Below are 22,149 nucleotides of genomic sequence, written 5' to 3' on the forward strand. Positions count from 1 at the left end.
CATCAGGCCAACAGCTGGATACAGCCAAGACCCCATCAGAATGATGGCGCAGCAGTTACATACCTCCTTTTTTGAAGAGAGTTCGAGTTGGAGATTATCCATTTCGTTTTCCAATGAGTACTCTGGCTTCCTCCCACAGTCCAAAAACATGAATGTTAGGTTAATTGGCTTCTCAAAATTCTCCATAGGTGTGAGTGTGTGCATGAATGGTTGTTTGTCCTGTTTGTCTCTATGTTGCCCTGCGATGGACTGGGGAACTGTCCAGGGTGGACCCCCCCTCTCGCGACCCCGCTTGGGATTAAGCGTGTAAGAAGATGGATGGATGGTTTTCCAGTGAGCGGATGTTAGGGAGCAGGATTGATGGAAGCGGAGGTCTGTGCAGATCTCTCTTTAGCTTCGCAGTTAGCCCCCCACTGCACCGTCTCGCACATCTCTTCCTCCGTCAGTTATTTTCTGCTGTTGTTTTGTTGACACCCATCTATAGCACTTTGCAGCTTTTTAAACAATCAAAAACGTCATTATTTAAAACATTTTGTGGCTGTAGCTCCAGCAGGCGTTGGCGATCATAGATGCGAGTTTGATGTCTAGTTTGTATCTTGTACTTTTTTAAATGGTATATTTTGTGAAATTTAAAACTACTTATGTGTTTTCATTTAATTCAATATTTTAAGTGATGTTTTTATTTATTTATTTTTTCCAACTTTTTAAATACTGCAATGAAACGGGGACATTTTCCCCCTATACGACTACAAGCGTATAACACCGCACCACATGAAGAAGTAGAAACCTCAGCTGTTTCCAACTATTTCAATGCCTCTATCTCATCTGAGAGACAGTAACTGCTTTCCAAGAGTGTTTTTAGTGTGTTGATGGTAGTGATATTTATGGGTCGAAACAGAAGAGGTTTTTAGATGTTTATATTTGCAAAGGCTTGTCGGTAGGAAATGTCACTCCCCCAACATGTTTTTCCTCTCAGAGATGTTTTCATAGTCAAGAGTTTTTCTAGGTGTGCAGTGCGATTAGTGCCTGGAGGGGCGTTGGTGCTAAAATGACATAATTTGGCTGTGTGCAAAAACCAGGCTTAACTCAGTAAAAGTTTCTACACCAGGGGGCGTTGTTTTTCACATAGCATCAGAGCTTTAAAGGAATAGTACACCCAAAACATGATTAGCCTTCATTTTCTACTCACTCCCATGCTGAACAACACTCTGGAGTACTTTTTTGATATCTCAAATGCATCTGGAGATCTGGGAGGCTTCTTGCTGTCTGCTGACATTCAAATAATGGAGGTCTATTGTGCCCGAGACAGAAAGGTCCATAAAGTCCACAAAAACGTGTCAATATTCCTCCATACTGCTCGTCCAATGTATTCAAAGTGTCCTGAGTGGGTAGCGTCCATAATTTACTCGAAACGAAGTCATTTAGAATGTTTTTAGAGCATAAACAGTAGTGTATAGGATTTCCTGAAAGCGCGCGCCTGCGCGTTCACGACGCTACGGAAGCCGGCAGACCAACCAGATGAAAGTGCGCATTCAGCATGTCAGCAGACAGCAAGAAGCCTCCCAGATCTCCAGATGCATTTGAGATATCAAAAAAGTACTCCAGAGTGTTGTTCAGCATGGGGGTGAGTAGAAAATGAAGGCTAATCATGTTTTGGGTGTACTATTCCTTTAAGGTGTGGTGAGTTCACTGGTCAGAAACGTATTGTATCTTTTCTAGACCGACCATTTAGAGCCCAATAAGCTGAAGCAGGTCAGACGACCAGTCTTTCCTTCCTGTTGGACGGAAATGTTTCTGGTTTAGTTTAAATTCTTGACCACTGCTGCAGTTTATAAATGGTAATGTTTGTTTCACTGTTGTGATCTACATGCATAGAAATTCAGTTTTGTACACGCTCTGTGTATTGTAACATTTAGGGTTGCGTTTAAGGAAGATGACAGTCAAAAACTCACAACTCATGAAGAATGAGCAGAGTCCAAACAAACCGTAATATTAAAAATAAAATAGGGAAATCGACATGTCCGTCTGAGTACATGTATTTCTCTGCATCACGTCTCCCGCACTCTCTGCAGAGAAACAGTGGCACCTAGCAATATCTTAAAGAGACAGTACACAATAGCGACTGTTACAGTATACGAAAAGACCATAAACTTAGTCTAAGTCTGATTTTTTTTTTTCCAACAACAGTAAAAATGGTTAAACTGAAAACATTGCCGCTCCTGATGACCTTTTTGAAGCTTTTGTTTCTGATAATGACTAAAAGCCAGCCTAGATGGAAGTGCTTTATTTTAAACGTGAGCTGCATTTTAATAGATCTATAATATTATATTATTAAAATCAAATGTCATTTTGTTGTTTCAATGTTCAGCTTGAACACTTCTGCTGTGTAATCCTGGCCTGGCCAGCCAGACTGACCTATGCCATGTTTACTGTGATTTACTGTGGAAAGGAGCAGAAACTGTTTAGAACCAATCAGATGACTGTGGAGGTGTCCCAGAAACTTAATAATTTTAATATTTACAATAGCTAGATTTTAACAATATAAACTGATAGAAAATTGATCTTGGATTTTTGTTTACCTCGAGGTCAACAGGAGATTCTCTCAGTGAAATACATTTGTTGTTTCTAACCTTTGTTTCTGTTTTTTTTTTTTTCTCTTTAATGTAATCTGTGACCAGCTCTGCCCTGGATACGGTCCTTGGTATACCAGTGGCTGTGAAGAAGCTCTGTCGGCCCTTTCAGAACCAGACCCATGCAAAGCGAGCCTACAGGGAGCTGGTGTTGCTCAAATGTGTCAACCACAAAAATGTAAGATTCTGTGTGAAGCTCCAACCTGCTTAAAACCATGTTTTATTATTTTAAAGGGATTCAAATAAGTCTAAATAAATCATGGAAAGGGATACTGGTTTTATGAGTTGAGCTATTGCTTAAAAACAGAACGCAGCTATATTTGAAGTGTTACAGTTTGACATTATTTGTGTGAGATCAGATGAGTCAACATAACTGAGGGGAGAAAATCAATCTCTCTTTTCAAAGAGGAGAGTAGAGAGTAACAGAGTGAGTCTGTCTTTACCCTCGCAGATCATCCGTCTGATCAATGTTTTCACGCCTCAGAAGTCTCTGGAGGAGTTCCAGGATCTGTGAGTGACCGGCGAGGGTTTCTAGAGCCTTACAAATCTGCTCACACTAAATAACATCCATATGTTTTTCTGTTATTTTTTTCTATTAATTTAGCTATCTAGTGATGGAGCTCATGGATGCCAGTTTATGTCAGGTGATCCACATGGACCTAGACCATGAGAGGATGTCCTACCTGCTCTATCAGATCCTTTGTGGCATCAGGCACCTGCACTCAGCTGGGATCATCCACAGGGTGAGTCCAGGGGTCAGATGTGCTAAAGGTGATAGAAACATGAGCTTATGTAAAAGACAGTTAAGAGAAAATAATATAAATTATTAATTCAAGAGGTTCAGGTCATTACAAGCCCAAATCATGACCAGCCCAAATCATGACCAAATTCGCCCGCCATACTTTGGATTTTTTGAGAGTAAAGCTGTCCTCTGGTAGCTTCTAAACAAGCCTTGTTATTCTGAGTTTTTCTATTTCTGCTTTGATTTATTTTTATAAATAACCTACCGATTCATCTACAGCCTGTATAATTCAATTCAGTTTATTTCTATAGCATCAATTCACAACACGTCATTTCAAGGCACTTTACAGTTCACCAGATTATACAATCAAATTGATTCAAAGTTTTCTATTTAAGGAAAACCAGTTGATTGCATCGAGTCATTGACTCAAAGGCAATCCCTCAGACTAAGCATGCTTGTAGCGACAGTGGAGAGGAAAAACTCCCTTTGAACAGATAGGAACCTCCTGCAGAACCAGGCTCAGTGGGAGCGGCCATCTACCGAGGCCGACTGGGGTTCAAAGAGACAGAAGCAGATATACAAAAAGCAACTGTAAATCAGCTCCACAGGCGGCTCCGTCCAGGAAACACAGCCATGTCAGAGGTTGAAGGAAACACATTCAGCCAGTCACAGTGAAACACTGAAAAACAAGCCGACATCTATAAACAAGGGTGATATAAAATGTTATGATATGATAACATATAAAAATGGTAGATATTTTTCTTCCCCTCCAGGATCTGAAGCCCAGCAACATTGTGGTGAAGTCTGATTGCACTCTGAAAATCCTTGACTTTGGTCTGGCGAGGACGGCTTGCACAAACTTTATGATGACCCCCTATGTAGTTACCAGATATTACCGCGCCCCGGAGGTAATTCTGGGCATGAAGTATAAGGAGAACGGTGAGCATATTTCTCAGAGACAGGAACGGTTTCAGATCTTTTTTTGTTATCCAACGTGTGCTTTCATACAATTACTGAAAAATCCCTAAAAAAAAGATTGTTTAATTTTTCTAATACATTTGATCTCGTTGATCTATTAGTGTTTCTGTTTACTGTTTGTGGATGTCACTGAATGCTTTTAATCTGCCACTACTTTGCTTCAGTGGACCTGTGGTCAGTTGGCTGCATTATGGCTGAAATGATCTGTCATAAAGTCCTCTTTCCTGGAAAGGACTGTATCCTTCCTCATCTTCCTCCTATTAACCTTGTTTCACATCTTACTTTGGTTTTCACTGCATTGAATCCTCAAACACAGAAATCTGTTCATGGTCACTTTTAGGAATATTTTAGTGAATCTCTAGGTCAATATTTTCTACCCAATATTTTTAATCTGTTTTAACAGTTTTAGCTAACAAGAAGACAATTTCTTTGGATATAGAGTTTATTGCAACAAACAGGAATTTGGAGGCTTTTGCAAGTCTTCATTAAAATTAGGCTCTCTTGATGCTCCAGGTATCCTATAGGTCCTGCATGCAACAAGTGACTGAGATGTCCCAGTTTTTATAAGCTGCTCAATATTAGAGAAATCTGATCAAGTTGGTAAACATTCCGATAATTTCTTGTAATAAATTCACAAATAAAAGGTTAAGATCAATGGACACCGATAGAAAAGGATTATATCAACAAGGTTAAATTTAAAGACTTGCCTCTAAACAAAATATCTGTAGTTTTTTATGTAACTTTCACGCCCATTAAACTTCAACGAGGTTTTAAGGCATCAGATGTATTAGAGGCACAGGGAGCCTGAATTTACTGCAGTTCATGCATTCCTTTGCAGTGTGCACCCTGAATAACTTTGCAGCATAATGTGCAGATCAAATTACAATTTACATAAATCTGTAGAAACCACTTTTCCAGGTTCTTCAATCCAGCGCCCAGTAAATCCACCAATTCTCACATGTCATGACACTACTTTTTATATGAGATCCTTTATGATAATTTTTTAGTCGCATATATGTGATGAAGGGTGAATTTACTGATTGGTCCGTTCAATCAGAGCATGGGGCACAATAGCGCATGTAAACTATACTTATCCAACGTCTCTAATCATTTTATGACCCCTTCCTTTTGTACGCTTGGACCTTTTTTTCATACCTAACAGAATACTGTTCTCATCATCCGTTGTTGCTGCAGACGGTTCGTTTCTTTCAGTGTCTGTCTACATGCACATGTATCGTAGTTGTATGCAGTGAGCTGCCAGTTGAAAGCAGCGGTCTCTAGTCGGCTGAAACGGGTGACAGGAAACTTTTAGTCAAATAAAAACAGATGGAAAGACCGGGGATGAGCTTTTAAAGCAGTTCAGGAAGTTTCCGGGCAATCTATTGGGCTGAATGTGTTCATTTGTTGGAAACTATGCCTTTAAAAAGATCTGATTAGTTGTTGTCTTATGTAATCCGCTGCTGCAACATCAAGGAATTGATGCAAAGTGATTGGGGTTGTTTTGGTTCGACACACTTTGTTAGAAAAAGAGATGGATAGGAACTTAAAAAAAAGGTCCCTGGTGTACGCTTTTAAAGTTTGCATTTGTGATTCATGTGATATTTGTGAAGAATCGGCGCCGGATTATATGCAGAGCTCTGGAGATGTTATCAGGGGGAGAGAAAGCTTTCAGCTTGAGTGGATGTGGACTGGAGGAAACTGTAAATGGCCATTTGCCACTTCTTAACCCTCCCAAGTAAACAGGGCAACTCAGAGAGCGAGAGGGAAAGACAAACTTCATGCTCCTCTGTTAAAAACACACTCACATCGATGAACACAAAGAGAAAGCGAGGGAGAGAGCAACAGCTGTGTAAACTGATAAGCGTAGGCGAGAAAAAGGCCTGGAAGGCTGCAGCCGGTTTGAAGCCAGACTGAAGATGTGCGCCGCATGATGAAAGCAGGAGAGCGAAGCTCTGGAAGGGGACGGACCCAAACAATGAGGCGCCGTTTGTTTTACATCTCCGTGTTTGTCTAACCATTCTCTTTCACACCCTGCTCTGCATTTAATGTGTTTGTTTTTTTATTGTCACTTTTTCATGTAATTATTTTGTTTGTTTGTGGGATTTTGTGTCACATTTGTGTGTTTTCTGTTCCCAGTGGACATCTGGTCAGTGGGGTGCATCATGGGAGAGATGGTAAAGGGCAGCGTCATCTTCCAAGGCACTGATCGTATCCTTCGCTCTTCTCATAAACCAGTTTTTGTCTCTCATTGTCGCTCTGTGTAATCCTTCAGACACATCTGTCAGTCGTGATGTTTTTTGATTTTATTGCTGTCGAATAGATTAATGGGTTTAAACTAAGATTCTTCCATGTTCTCTCTTCAATGATTAATAATCAGACGTCTGGATCAGACATCTGCAGCCTCTCTAATTGTCAGATGGAATCAGACTGAAGTCATTCACATCATTAGCATTTATAGTGTCTCTGTTTCTAATTATCGTCTCTCGTTCACCAGCAGCCTGCTTGTGTCGGCAAGTAGCTTGAAATGGTTGAGTGGGAACAGTTCAGGTTATACTGCTTTTCATCCTCTGAGGTCATTTTCTTTTCCTGTTTGTTTTTATTAGATTGATATCTAAATCTAAAAAGATCCACTTGGTGAAATTGGATCTGTCAGTTTAACTGATGAATATGGATTATTGTTTGCCAAGATCTCTTTAATGATAGAGTTCAGTGTGTATTATTGTTTATATTTGCAAGTATTTTAAGCACGGATATCTACACAGGGTTCCCGCGGGTCCTTAAAAACTCTTAAAAGGCATTGAATTTTTCAAAATAAAACTAAGGCCTTAATTGGTATTAAAATGTCCTAAATCAGTCTTTCGTAGGTCTTAATTTTTAAAACATCATAAATAGGATTATTTTTATTACGATTTATTTTTGTAATCTAAATAAAACATTAAAATTGACTATTTTTTTTGTATTTAAAAGAAAATAACAGCTCGCCATTATTGGTTCTGTCCCGATAGCGGAACCTATAAAAGCGTTGTTGCGGCCGGGACATTTGGGAGATGCACCATTTACTTTTTGTCTGGAAAATATGAGCAAGTGTTAATGTTACGAAAATTGTCTATCCAGGCAAGAGTTTTCTCCATGGCTAAAACCAGGGAACATACATGAGGCTCAGTGGATTTTGTGCAAGAAGTCATTCAAGCTCGGAAAGATGGGAATTAAGGGAGTGGAGTAGCACATGCGAAGCGCGAAACACAAAGCATCAAAATCGAGTTACCAAGAAACAGCCGGTATTTCTGTTTTGTTCCACCCTTGTCTCTGCAACGCCTCCACTTGTCACCAAATCAAACATACTAAGAAAACGATACAAAGGAAAATAGCTGCAAAAAAGACTTAGCACTGGTTATGTTGTTGCTTTAAAACTGATTTGTTTTATTACCTGCTAAAACAAAGTTTGTGAATTCAGTTAGATAAAGTTAAAATATATCTGTAATTTGTGTGGGAAGCTTTTCAAAGTTTGAAACATTAGTGCAGTGGTTTATGTTAAAATAAACCTTTGGGTTAAGTTGTCGCAAGCGGGTTTTTCTTGTGTTTCTTGTGAATTTGGTCTTAAATTTTTATTTCAAGTGGCAATAAAAAGTCTTGAATTTAACTTGCCTTATGCTGTAGGAACCCTGCTACACTAATAGGTCTTCAACTAGATGAACCTCGGCACCATGTAGACACACTAAAATCCTGGTGTGAATTATTTTTATGTACTTATTTTCTGCAGAGCCTTGTAATAGTATTTATTCCCCATTTTACGTTTAATCTTTTTATTGGGAATTGTTTATGAAACCAAAACAAGGTTATACATATTTTAAGAGCGATGAAGTCAGATTATTCAGACCTATTGCGTAAATTCTTTAGAAACACATTTTTAGTGCAATCACAGCTACACACGTTTAGTTTTGTGTCCTTAGCTTTGCATATCTTGGAAAGCTAGACTAGTTTTTTCTTTTTATAATTTGCCTCTAATTGGCTCTTTTTTCCAGTCTTCTCCTCCATCTGTTTGTCCATTAGCTTTATCCAGCTTTCCTGCCCCAGATAACAAAAAGTACCCCATACAGGCCTGCTACCGTTACTGTGCCCCATGATAGAAGCGTGGAAGCACTGCGCTGCTGCTGAGTCAGTCAGAATGATTCCACCAGGTGCACTGCCGTGTATTTCTGAAGCATCTCAGTGAAGTTGGCACTCACGTAGCTTTTCCACTTCTATTTTTGCAACTTGCCATACTGACCCTATGTCAATCTGAAGCAGAACAAATCATCCAGACAAGAAAGGAGATAATTGGAGGAAAAAGTTGATCCTGTCGAGTTTTCAAATAGAAAACTGCATGGTGCAGACTGTTCATCGCATTTCCTAGACTTCGGTGTAATAACTAATTCAGTTTAAACTAAAAAGCAAACAAAAATTACTGTTAAATTAAAACAAATATTTGAGTTCACACCAATAATAGATCCAAAGAAAAGAGGGTAAGGTGATTAGATAGAGAGCAGGTGCCTGAGGTGTGGGTATTACTGGCTAAATAGCCACTTTCCTCTTTTATGTTAAGCCTAAAAGTACACTATTATAGCTTCACATGATCAAACCAAACAGAGGCTCTGCTCTGAAACATTCCCGGTCGAATAGGTTGCCTGCCAAAAAGCACTGCACTTCCATATTCAGTGGGACCCCATCTGTCAGTGCTCCTTTTGCACCAAACAGCAGTTTGTCATGAGGAAATGTTGGGTTTTGGCCCGCTACCTGATGGGGGTTTAGAAGCCCATCAGATAGCGTTCCCCCCATGTTAAGCAGGGGGGACACTAACTGATGGGGTTTATAGGCCTTTCAGATAGCGTTTCCCCCCTGATGTCATTTACGTTGAGCAATAAATGCAAAACTCTCTGCAGGTACTTGTCTTTGTCGTCCAGGCTATTCAGCTGGCTTTTGAAACACACGGCAAGAAGGTGGGGGCCGGTTGGTGAGGGTTATGGGGGTGAGAAAAGAAAAGTTACTAGTAAAGGTAACGCAATAGTTACTTTTACTAGCAACTAGTTACTTATATTGTGGAGTAACTCAGTTAGTTACTCAGTTACTTTTTGGGAGAAGCAACTAGTAACTATAATTAATTACTTTTTCAAAGTAATGTGCCCAACACTGCCTACGTGGCTTGTGATACACTGGGAAAAGGACTTCTTCTTGCTTTCTGCCAGAAAGTGTTTTCTTTTTACCATTAATCTATAAAAGCCTGAAATTACAGAACACAGCTTTTGACAAACTCCCATCTGAGCTGTGGACCTGTGTAGCTCCTCCAGATATGCTCTAGGAGTCTTTCTTATAGCTGCTACTTTGAATAATACTCATCCAATCAATGTAGAAGAGCAGCTATGTTTTCATATGTTTGCAGTCAGACTTCAATTTTGAATTAGGGGATAAATAGTTGCCTGTATTTAAAGGTTGTAATATTGTTTCTTAACAAAATCTGCTTTAAACTTTTCTATAACTTAAGAAAATTATGAACTATTTTGTTTTAGCTTAGCCCAAAGCTCTCAAAAAACTTCAAAAGTAAGAATAAATGCTGACATGTTTTTTTTGTAAAGTTATCCTCACTTATTAAGCCTTATGTGACACAAAATTATATTTTTAACCCTTTAAAGCCCGATCCAAGAATAAAACAAAACAGAAAATAACTTTTTTTTTTGGTTCGAAGTCCTTATTTGGCCTTTTAACAAAATATGTAAAAAGAAAAAACAAATACATTTTTGATATTAATAATTTTACTATGCGATAAGTCAAGATTATTTGTTTTGTAGTCTTCTGCTCTCTGTTATCAGGTATATCTGATTGCGTACAATAGGATTTTGAGCAAAGTTTTTACCATTAAATTATGCAAAAGGTGTCAGACGCAAAACATTTCAGAAACAGCATGTATCAAATACGATACATTTGGCATTACAGGGTTAAGCCTTTATCTTGATTTACCACATTACTTTATAATTCTACTGAAATTTCAGCTTCGAGTTAATGTTTTATACATTTATATTGGAGGACTTTGTGCCAATGAAGGTTTCTCTTGTATTATGCTTGTGTTTTTCCCTTTTGCTTCCTCGTGTTCTGCAAAATTCCTTTTAAGTTTCCTTAACTAACGGCTTTGTCCAGACATTGACCAGTGGAATAAAGTGATTGAGATTCTGGGTACGCCAAGTCTAGAGTTTATGAACCGACTCATGGAGACCGTCAGGAACTATGTGATGAACAAGCCGCAGTATCCAGGCGTCAGCTTCACAGACCTGTTTCCAGATTGGGCTTTTCCGTCTGAGTCTGAGCAAGACAAAGTGAAAAGTAAGAGCTTTGGTTACTTAAACTCAGCTTTTATTTGTCATATATTATTCTGTTGATCTGCTCTGTGATGCAGCATATTTTTGGGATGGAAATTAAACTAATTGCTAATCTTATAGATCATGTCCAGTGTTAGTAAAAATGTTGGCCTGCATAGCAGGAGGCCGTTATTAAGCTTTACGCATGGTAACACTTTCCCTGCTGCCTTAACAGCTGCTCAGGCACGAGACCTGCTCTCCAAAATGCTGGTCATTGATCCTGAATGTCGTATATCTGTCGAAGAAGCCCTTCACCACCCCTACATCCATGTGTGGTACGACCCTGCAGAGGCCGACGCGGTGAGGGAACCGTTGGTTCATTTCCTCAGCAGAGTAACCGTGCATGACTTTACCCTGATGGAGCTTGTTCTGTTTGTTTCTCAGCCTCCGCCCCAGATCTCAGATAAACAGCTGGAAGAGAGGGAGCATTCCATCGAGCAGTGGAAAGGTGATGCACCGCCCTCTAGGGACACCAAACAGCATTACACTTTACTCGTTTATATTATTCACTGGGTTTCTGCGGTCCTAAAGTATGGAACTGGACATTTTAGGGTTTTCCTAATCTAGTTAGGTATACATTAAGGGAAAATATTTGTATTTCTAGATCCAGCTAAGCTGCTCTTAACACATCTGCTTTTAATGCTATATAAGAGATGCTAACAGAAAGACTAGGTTAGTTGATCTCTCCCAATCATCATCTATACTGTATATTCTATTCATCTGTACCTACACCCATCATCCAATTTTTCGTTTGTCTGTCCGTCTGTTCATCCGTCCATCCGAGCTTGTATTAATCTCCATCCATCAGTCCAAGCGTCTCTCTGTCCATGTATCTTATCATTATTTCTCTCATTCTTTGGTTTCTAGTTAAAGTCCAAAGTAATAATAAAAAATAAAATATTTTTTGTTTCTTTTTAAGTACATTTACTTCCATTTTCTAATGAAAAAAAAAAATAAATTCTCTGGGTCACCAGCACAAATGTTAGGTGCACCCAACCATTTTTTTGTTTTTTAATCACTGTTTATATAAAGAATATTGACTTATAAAACAATAAGATAACAACCAATCAGCAAAAAGCAAAAACATTTTTATTTGAAGCCTAACTCTAGAAGAACTTAGTGAGAAATAGTAAGTGTTCAAAGTCACTCACTGCGCTGAAATTTAAACTTTAACATTTTAAGGCTAAATGTGTAATGGACAAACCTATCTTCATGGATCTGCCATTGCTATATAGCGTGTTTCATTTTAGGGACAGAGATTTTATTCCCCGGCTCCCTTTGTAAAAACATTACTTCCTGCTGGGGGGCTGACGACACGATCACAGCTACCGATTCTCTGCAGCTTTTTATACAAAAGGATTTTCCTTGCATTTTCACCGAGTGCAGCGCTAACAGAACCTGTGGGTTCAGGAGGACTCGTCTGTCTTCTGAAATCTGAACACAATGGCTCCAGCTGTGACTTTCAGACCGGCAGAGACTTTTTTCAAAAACTGTTCTTCGGAAAGATCATTTTCAGACACCATTTATTTTCCTGCAGCTTCACATTTCTGAACTAATGGAGCCTCAGTCATGTTTTACTAATCCTTACATGTTTCTGTGCAGAACTTATTTATGAAGAAGTAATTGACTGGGAGGAGAGGAACAAGAACGGTCTAATGAAAGAAGACTGCTCAGGTTGGTTCAGCTCTGTGGCAGCTTCTATACCCTGTCTTTACTTGGAGTGTTTAAACATCTGGTTCTGTCCCGTTTACCTGTGTCTTGTCTCAGATGTGCCGTTGGGTTCCGCTTCCCAGTCCTCCTCCGCCAATGACATCTCATCCATGTCCACAGAGCACACGCTGGCGTCAGACACGGACAGCAGCAGCATCGACACGCTGACGGGGCCCCTCGATGAGGCCCAGTGAATCTGTGGCCCCGCAGGCGTCTGACTCATCAAAAAAATATTCAAAATATCGATCTTCTGTTTAGGTTTTATCCGTCTTGCTTGTGTTTCTCTTCTAATGAAAATATATTTTTTTTGTTTGTTTACCATTTGTGATCTGGAGGATCATGTTTGGGACTGTTGCCTTGAGGTCAAAAAAAAAAAAAGAGAGAGAGAACTCTGTTTTCTTTTTCTCTGTGAATGTTAAACCTGATCATCTATACGGTTTGTGGGGTGGGTGGGGAATTAGAGGTTTGCATCGTATGCCTTTGTTTTAGTAGTTTTTATTTTTTGAAAATATCAAAAGTTTTTGTCATCAAATGAGAGCAGACAGACGGAACAGTTGTTTGCCGCTCTCTGTTGCATGCAACGCCAAAAAGAACAAAAAGCTGATCGGCCACCTTAAGTTCCTCTAATGGTCCATGGCGGATTTTATGAATTTGAACCTTTAGCACCCTGATGGTATTGCAGATGTTCACAGTGGTGCTAGCTGTGCTGAAATGTGTCGTGTTTTTCATGAGCCATCACGTGTGTGTGGATTTCCGGCGTTTTACTCCTGACAGCAGGAAGATGCTGTAGTTTCAGTGTTAGTTTTGTTTCTAGCTATATCGTACTGTATGTAGACACAGGATCAGCCCGTATCATTTGAGGTACTGACAGTTCATTTCTTTAAGCAGATCATCATCCTATAAATCTAAAAGAGGCATAGTGATTCATGTATTTATAAATATATATATATTCTTTTTTTTTCTTGCAAAAGTTTGCACACAAGCCACTATATGGTATGTAGGCCTCTTGTTAGAAGCATCTTAAAGTAAAAGCATGGGCTGCTGTTTTTCTAAAGCATTCCTTTAGCATTGGGAGAGGTGAAAAATTAGTGATAATCAGATTATACGTGGAAAGGCAGCACAAAACGAAGAGATGTTTACTTTGCATGATGATCAGACACCTTCAGGATGCTGTGAGTCTAATAGAATCCATCCAGATCTGTTTATTTTGTTTATACCCTAGCGTTATCTTTATGCTAATGATGGAGCATTGTTTGTTTTATTTTTGTTTTTTTCCTTTAAGACTGTATGTGATATAAAAAGTGTGCAGTGCAGCACTGCTTTTATTTCCTATAGATTAATTCTTATAGTCTGAATTTTCCTCATGTTGTCGTGGAAGAGTCTGTTAGGGAAGTTTGCCCAGGAACAAGGGGATAAAAGATCATTTTACATGAGCTGCAGAGCTGCTTTTTGCTTAAATGATTGCACCGTTTGTTGAAGAATCGGTTTTATGACACTATGGAGTCACTTAAGCACCACATTGTTCACCATCATGATTTTTATTCTTTCTGTCATGCCTTATCCTGACGAGCGGCCAACTTATTCTCTAAATCCTTAGTTCTCTATTTGAGCTTTTCCGAGATGTATGACTGCAATGACAATGTTAGCACTTGGCCAACATCTTTACCCAAACTCCAAATAATAAAGTGGACATCAGTGATCCATCTTGTTGGTTGTGATGTTCTTCATAAGACAATCTCAGAAACGGAAATATTAAAACTTTTATTTTCAGTTCATTATTTTGAAAGTATAAAACCTAATCAGATTCACTAGAAATAAAAGCCTTTAGTTTCGTTTCTCTAATTACATGTTTAGGAAAATCTCCAGAATTCTTGAAATGACAATTTATTGTAAACAATCCCTGCGCTGCACAGCTACTCCGTGATTGGTTAGTTTTCTTATTAAATTAATGACTAATAAAGCATGGAGGAGATCAGCGTATGGCTCTGCTGAACTTTGCTTTTCAGCACTAATTTTTCACCAATCAAGGTTGATCGTCATTAAAGCAGGTATTATAATATGCAGACTGGGGTGATTGATTTCTTCACGAGAGGCAACAGAGCAAAAGGAATTTTTATTTTATTATCGGATGGTTCTGACATCACAGATTAACACTGTCATATTAAAACTGTGATAAAAATCAAGTGATATTCTAGTTGTTTCCTGGATACAGATGTCTATGTGTCCCTTGAAGAATATAACTGCAATCCACCTTCTATACTTTACCCAAACTTTTACACAACAGAAACATCTTCAGCAGAGGTGGGTAGCAACTAGTTACATTTACTCAGTTACATTTACTTGAGTTACACTTTGATAAAAAAAAACAAAAAACTTTTAAAACTAGTTTTACTTTGCTGTACGTCTTATTTTTACTTGAGTAATATTCTTGTCAAGTATCTCTAATCCTTCTTGAGTAAAATCTCAGACTACTCTGTCTCTGAGTAATTTGAATGATTCCAAGATCAGGTAAACATATTGATTATTTTTACAGTTTAAAAAAAATAAACTGTATATATTAGTTTGTCCTAAAATATACACTCGCCGGCCACTTTATTAGGTACCCCATGCTAGTAACGGGTTGGAGCCCCTTTTGCCTTCAGAACTGCCTCAATTCTTGATGGCATAGATTCAACAAGGTGCTGGAAGCATTCCTCAGGGAGTTTGGTCCATATTGACATGATGGCATCACACAGTTGCCGCAGATTTGTCGGCTGCACATCCATGATGCAAATCTCTCGTTCCACCACATCCCAAAGATGCTCTATTGGATTGAGATCTGGTGACTGTGGAGGCCATTTGAGTACAGTGAACTCATTGTCATGTTCAAGAAACCAGTCTGAGATGATTCCAGCTTTATGACATGGCGCATCATCCTGCTGAAAGTAGCCATCAGAAGTTGGGTACATTGTGGTCATAAAGGGATGGACATGGTCAGCAACAATACTCAGGTAGGCTGTGGCGTTGCAACAATGCTCAATTGGTACCAAGGGGCCCAAAGAGTGCCAAGAAAATATTCCCCACACCATGACACCACCACCACCAGCCTGAACCGTTGATACAAGGCAGGATGGATCCATGCTTTCATGTTGTAGACGCCAAATTCTGACCCTACCATCCGAATGTCGCAGCAGAAATCGAGACTCATCAGACCAGGCAACGTTTTTCTAATCTTCTATTGTCCAATTTCCATGAGCTTGTGCAAATTGTAGCCTCAGTTTCCTGTTCTTAGCTGAAAGGAGTGGCACCCGGTGTGGTCTTCTGCTGCTGTAGCCCATCTGCCTCAAAGTTCCACGTACTGTGCGTTCAGAGATGCTCTTCTGCCCACCTTGGTTGTTATGGGTGGTTATTTGAGTCACTGTTGCCCGTCTATCAGTTCCAACCAGTCTGGCCATTCTCCTCTGACCTCTGGCATCAACAAGGCATTTCCGCCCACAGAACTGCCGCTCACTGGATGTTTTTTCTTTTTCGGACCATTCTCTGTAAACCCTAGAGATGGTTGTGCGTGAAAATCCCAGTAGATCAGCAGTTTCTGAAATACTCAGACCAGCCCTTCTGGCACCAACAATCATGCCACGTTCAAAGTCACTCAAATCACCTTTCTTCCCCATACTGATGCTCGGTTTGAACTGCAGGAGATTGTCTTGACCATGTCTACATGCCTAAATGCACTGAGTTGCCGCCATGTGATTGGCTGCTTAGTGTTAAGTGTTAACGAGCAGTTGGACAGGTGTACCTAATAAAGTGGCCGGTGAGTGTACACAATTCTCACTATAGGAAAATAGGATAAACAATATTTGGTAAAAGTATTTCCTCTACATGATCTTTTCCTTTATATTCATGACATTTTTTTGTGTTTTTTATGCATTTGAGTTGTTCAAATACCAACCCATGCACATAAAGTGTGTCTACATAATTTCTAAACATTAAATCAGATCTTTGTATCCAACAGTTACTCGGTATTTAAGTAGCTTTTTTAGCAAATTCTTTCTTGATTTTATTGAAGTAATTTCTTAGATGGCAACTGTTTTACTTGAGTAAAAAGATCTTGAAGTAGTTCTACTCTTACTTGAGTATTTGTAATATTTTGGTGCTCTACCCACCTCTCTGATTCTCAGTCATACTAACTGTATTAGATGACGTCTCCCATTTTTTAGGTTTTCTCTCTACTGCACCTTCTCAGCTGCTCCAACATTAATTTCAAGTCTATGTTGTAATGGATTCAATAGTATCTTGTTGAAAGTAATGTGCCTCATCATTAGTTACCTGTGTTCTGAAATCCTCCAGACTAGGGAGGATGGTTGGGGTTCTTTAATTTACCATACATCTGCCTCAACTTAGATACTAATACAAACTATGGTTTCAATCTTGTTCCTATGCTCCGCTCAGCTGATTTGACTGCTGAAGAAAATTGTAGTTTTGGCGGGGATTTGGGCGTTCAGGTGGCGCAGTGGTTAGTGACCCATGAATGGAGGCCTTAGTCTTTGATGCGGCCGACCCTGGTTCAAATCTGACCTGTGTTCCTGCTGCATGTCTCTCCCCCTCTCTCACACCTACTTTCCAAAAAACGAGCCTCTAGTGCCGTAAAAACTTTTTTTTTTTAATATTTTTGGGGGGGATTTATATGTTAGGATCCACATTCTGAACAGCTATTGTCTGCAGCTATGACCTTTTGTGGCTAACCCCCCTCCCCAGCTGTCATGTTAGAGCGGTCCATAATATCTCTATATCAAAAGTCTTTTTCCAATTACTTCAATGCATGTTTCTTTATGTTGACAGAAATTACCTAAATATATCCTACGGTTTACAATAAATCTGTGATCAAAATATCACCCTTTGACTGAAAGTGCAGAAATAAATGTTTAATTACCTACTTTATTGATATGCACATATTACAGTTTGTTCAGCTCGTTCATAAAAGCTCAAACTTAAACTCATATTAAGTCCTTATAGCCTTCTTATGTCCTCAATATGACTCATGAACTCTCTTCAGAAACTCTTGACAATGTATTCTGTCTTCTTTGCCTCACTGTTGAGCTCTCCAAAGGTGTCAAAGAACTGATCCATCTCCCGTTGCAGCGTCGCGTTACGGAGCTCTGCAGCAGCTCGGGCCTTCTCAGACTCCATTATCTTAGCCTGGACCACCTGGTACCAATGGCGCTGCTGTGAGAGATTCGTCTTCAGGCGAATAACCTCCACCTGCAGATCCTCATTTCTTTGTTCCAGGCTGATGGCAGTAAGGAAAAAAAAGAAAAGTTAAAACCATTGATAGACCACACTTTGTAGTATTTTAACTCATTGTAAAGTATCAGCAAAAAGCTTAATAAGCAACAGTTGTTAGCTGATTGGACAAGCTATAAGAGCATTTATAAACGATTCAAAGAGTTAAGAAATGGGACAAAATGTTCATGACAAGAAAACGTTTTAAAATAGATGCCAATCTGCCAAAGAGATCAACATCCCAGCAAACTCAGCTCTGGATCAGATCATAAAAAATCTAAAAACAAGCACAAAAAATGGCACAATGCCAAGAGCTACAGGTAAATATTGAGGTTAATATTTATCAATTTACAGTTGGAAAAACACCAAACATTTAATGTTCTTCTGTAAGGTTTTTCTGTAAGGTTTTCTGCTTTACAAAATGGGAACACCGACTGTTTCACTAACTTCTATCCCTAAAGCATCTCCCTCTTGGAGACTGCTCAGTAAAGCATGGTGGTGGAAACATGATGGTCTGGGCTTCATCTTCAGTGAATCAAACTGGTCAAAAGTTTTTCAGTTCTAAGGCCAATGATCTCAATTGGATTTTTCTAAATAAAATAAATAAATCAATTCATTTATAAATGAATAAATAAGGATCATCAGATGCCTCCAATAAAGAACAAAGATCAAAGAGCTGAAAAGTTTATTTTTAATGCCACAATTTCAGTATAGATTGATTAAAACATCTGAAAATGTCAACCGTAATTTTGTGTTTACTTTATAAAAACAGAAATAATATTCACTATTATTAGTTTGGTGGTTTGTAAAAATACTTCAAATCTGATGCTGCAAAATTTAGTTCTTTCTTTTTTTTAAATCATTTTGCTCACAAATATATCACATATAACTATAAATGATCCATGACTGTTGTTGTCTATTTTTAAACTTGGCCATATCTCCTAGATTCCACCAGATCTGCTTGTTTTGGTGATGTTCTATCTTTAATAGGAGAGGGGGGGATGTATTAAATGTTTCTTAGGGCCCCATATAACCCTTGTGTTCTATGTTCACTGCTGTTGGGTAATCCTGAATAATAAAGCCTGACTCTGTTGTACCTTAGGTTTTTCTAACACTTTTAACAGCTTACGTTTCTTCCACCCTGTGTTCATGCAGACAGTTTGTAGCTATTATATGCGATCAACTTCCTTCTTGCTCATTTTAGACCCGAATAAACACAAACCTTATTTCATCGAACATCAACCTTTATAGTTCAGCTTCTTTTGACCCTTGGAGCTGTCCTCTTATGCTCCCTGTCATATCATGGGAATTGTGATAGCCTCTTGTCTTCACTGGCTGGGTACCAATGCGTGACCTTACACCGACACATGCTCTATCTATATCGGTAATAAATGAGCTATGTGTTGTGTCTAGGTCAGCAGCATGGCCCCTTAAATTAGCTCTCTTTCCAGTGTCATGAGCTGTTTTCTATATGTCAGCAAGTCAAGTTTTTTTTCCACTGTGCACCAACCATCTGTTTAGCCATTAAATTACAAACTTGGATTCAGAGAAGGCAGACCAAGTCAGTTTTATTTGCACTAGTAAAGGCGGGGTTTTTTTGGGATCATACTACGTCACCAGAGACCTGTGGGATCATTTAGCTCTGTAAGCCAAACAGGATGTAGGGGGAAAGTTGAAGTGAACTTGGAAACAGAAACAGCGCAGCTTTTTGTAGAGGCACCGCTTATGGATACAGGAACATTGTGTTACCTTCACTGAAATGCACCATAAATCCATCTTAAATGCATTAGTACCGCTCCAGCGTTTACACAATTTGTTTTCTTTTAAATATCAAATTCTGACTTATAAAGTGAAAATTAATGTCAATTGTAAGGCAAATATATGTAGTTTTTATTTTACAAATAAAAATCTTATTAATTGTGACCATAGTTCCTCACTGAAACCAACTAGCTTCAGAGGTTTTCTAATTAGATGCTCTGTGAAGTATCAGAGGTTTGTTGATAAAAAGCTGATTAATTAGGATCATCGTGGAGACAAAGAACACACTAGATAGATCAGAGATAAACTAAGAGGGACTTTTAGAGCTTGTTTAGATTACGAAACATTTGCATGGATTTGGTTCTTGTAATCTGAAACAGACTATGGCACAACTGCAAACCTACAAGGACATGACCAGCAACCAAAAGTGACAGGTTAGGAATTCATTTATTTGCTCTACTTTATGTTGGTCACAACAAAATACTTATGTAAAGTTATATGAGGCCAAATTAAAGGAGTTTAATTTCTTTCTAAAGTACTGTGAGTGAACTAAATTGGCCAGTTTTAATCCTAGAACCAAATTTCCAATCACCTGATGATTCGCTCCTCATACTCCTCTCTCTGCTTGATGATCTGCTGCTGGAGGCCTGTCAGGATGCTTCTTAGAGCACTAGCAGACGGGTCAGCCAGGGGAACAGGAGGTGGCACCCTCAGAGACACTGGACCCTCCTTTGAACACTTGCTTTCAGCAAGAGGCCACAGATCCTGGCACTTCATGTGGCCTGTCTGGGAAGGCTGTTGAAGGTCCTGTCGATGGCAGGATCCTGAGTCCAGCTCTGGTTCCTGCTTCTCGTCTTGGTCTGGATTCTGCTCCTGTTTACATGAGAAACGGTCACCAATGGAGATGTCACAAGAGGGCCAGATGTTCTTGTCTTTGCTCAGAGGATCACTCTGCATCGCTTCTTCAGTACGCTCAGGGACCCATGGATTGTGCGTGTGCTTGTTGAGATGCTCCTGCAGGTTCATCTCTATGTCGAAGACCTCCTCCAAGCTGCTGGGTATTCCTGTTTCTGTGAGGTTATCATACAGTGACAAAGCGCTTCGATGCTCTTCGCCGTGTGACGGGCAGGGGCTTCGGCTCTGATAAGCCCCATCCTCTGTTTGCCAGTTAACTCCCTGTTGTCCTCCTCTTTTGTATTTGTTTGAAAGAAGCTCTGATTCCCAGGCTTGTCTTCCCAGGCTGCCTCTGCAGCTGCAGTAACTGGGATCTGGCCAAGAGCCAGGCTCTCTTCCTCCAACAACCCCTGTCTGAACCTCAGCCAGAGATGTGACCAAACCAGGCAGAGTGCTGCTGGACCCTGGGAGTCTGGTTACTAAAGGAAACTCAACCCTGCTCTCCATTTCCCTCTCCCTGGCCCTGCCTCGCTGGCCAAAAGGTGGACAGTTGTCATACAGGGGATCCGAGGAGCAGGAGCTGGCAGAGGTGGGGGTCTCAGTTGGAAGACAGGGCAGCTCCATAATCCAAGCAGGCACATGGGATTTCAAAGAGCAGTGGACAACCCTACCCCTTGCAGTAAAACTGGGATTAAAGGCCGGGTTTGTGGATTAGTGTGCGCAGCATGGAGCCTCCCTGTGCCAGGTTCTTGATGCTCTGGGGGTTAGCTGAAGGAAGGTGCAGGAACCCTGCTCCCCTCTCTGCTCTGCCTTTGATGACACTGCTGGACAGGTTCTAGTGTGAGTGTAGCCACCAGGGACTGTGTGTGTATGTCTTTAAGCAGGACTGACATCAGCTGTTACTTTAGCACAGCTCCTGGGGGAGGAACCAGGGTGTAACATAGTCCGGCTCATTCCTGAAGACAGTCACACATAACTGAGACCACAGAAATAGATGCTGTTTGTGGGCTCAAAGTGTGAAAGACAGACAATAAATCTGAATATGGTGCAGCAGTAAGATACAAAAAACATGGATTTGAAATATAAATTTGTGTTACTCTATATTTAAGAGTTGGGGGGATTTTAACATAGACCATGGATTATGATCCTTTTCTGCTAATTATGAGGATATAACCATCTTTCTGTACATTACCGTGATCATCAGAACACTGCTGATTATTCTATTTGTTAATTTTTTAGATAAATACATAGTACTTGAGTATTATGTGAATGCATACGCTTTTGAAATGTTTTATTTTACTTATCTGGAAAAACAATTCATGCATTTCCAATCTACTAATGTCTGATCTGTCAATTGTAGTGTGAGCAGAGGATTTCTGCAGCTCCTCCAGAGGGACCTCACTGTAAAAATCATTTTTTTGTCAAACTTTATTGAGTTGCCAGTAATTCTACCGTTAGGTTGCTGGTTATTTCAAAACTGAAAGTTCAGCTAACTTTCATGCTTTTCTTATGAAATACTGGAATTAAAGGCTCAGTGTTCTTATAATGTTCAATCTCAACAGTTCAAATAGCACATAAAGTATTGCTGCCTATCAAAATAACATTGTATGTTCTGTACAATGACAATAAAACATTTCATTTCATTCTAATTTAAGTAAAAAGTTTACCTATAGTTAAGTGAGCATAGCTTACCAGTAATCAGGCAAAGTCAAGGTCCGAGGTTTGAAACTTAGACTGTTGCTCTCCCTGAAAGAGGACAAGGTTAGGTAAAAATGTAGATGGCAAATTTCCA

The 22,149-nt window shown here is 39.5% G+C and overlaps 2 protein-coding genes across 3 annotated transcripts in view; one reads left to right on the plus strand and one right to left on the minus strand.

Annotated features, from left to right (window-relative positions):
- Window positions 1–14,147, plus strand: part of mapk9 (mitogen-activated protein kinase 9) — a 31,239-nt gene extending 17,092 nt beyond the window's left edge. The window contains exons 3-12 of one of the 2 annotated variants that reach the window (XM_038299095.1): window positions 2,679–2,808; window positions 3,082–3,140; window positions 3,235–3,373; window positions 4,146–4,311; window positions 4,515–4,586; window positions 10,519–10,701; window positions 10,912–11,036; window positions 11,121–11,184; window positions 12,339–12,410; window positions 12,504–12,640. In XM_038299095.1, coding sequence (XP_038155023.1) covers window positions 2,679–2,808; window positions 3,082–3,140; window positions 3,235–3,373; window positions 4,146–4,311; window positions 4,515–4,586; window positions 10,519–10,701; window positions 10,912–11,036; window positions 11,121–11,184; window positions 12,339–12,410; window positions 12,504–12,640 — 1,147 coding nt within the window. Of the gene's footprint in view, window positions 1–2,678; window positions 2,809–3,081; window positions 3,141–3,234; window positions 3,374–4,145; window positions 4,312–4,514; window positions 4,587–6,486; window positions 6,559–10,518; window positions 10,702–10,911; window positions 11,037–11,120; window positions 11,185–12,338; window positions 12,411–12,503 lie in introns of both variants that reach the window. The other variant, XM_038299094.1, reaches the window with a different exon arrangement.
- Window positions 14,148–17,326: 3,179 nt separating this feature from the next.
- si:ch211-247j9.1 (rho GTPase-activating protein 22) lies at window positions 17,327–21,219 on the minus strand. Its single transcript, XM_038299096.1, has 2 exons — window positions 20,056–21,219; window positions 17,327–17,712 (listed from the first exon to the last, which is right to left on the minus strand). Exons 1-2 carry the CDS (start codon window positions 20,979–20,981, stop codon window positions 17,475–17,477), a joined length of 1,164 nt encoding a protein of 387 aa, XP_038155024.1. The 5' UTR covers window positions 20,982–21,219; the 3' UTR covers window positions 17,327–17,474.
- Window positions 21,220–22,149: the final 930 nt, after the last annotated feature.

Source organism: Cyprinodon tularosa, unplaced genomic scaffold (genome assembly GCF_016077235.1).
Source record: "Cyprinodon tularosa strain WSP-4 unplaced genomic scaffold, ASM1607723v1 ctg42, whole genome shotgun sequence".
Taxonomy (NCBI): Eukaryota; Metazoa; Chordata; class Actinopteri; order Cyprinodontiformes; family Cyprinodontidae; genus Cyprinodon; species Cyprinodon tularosa.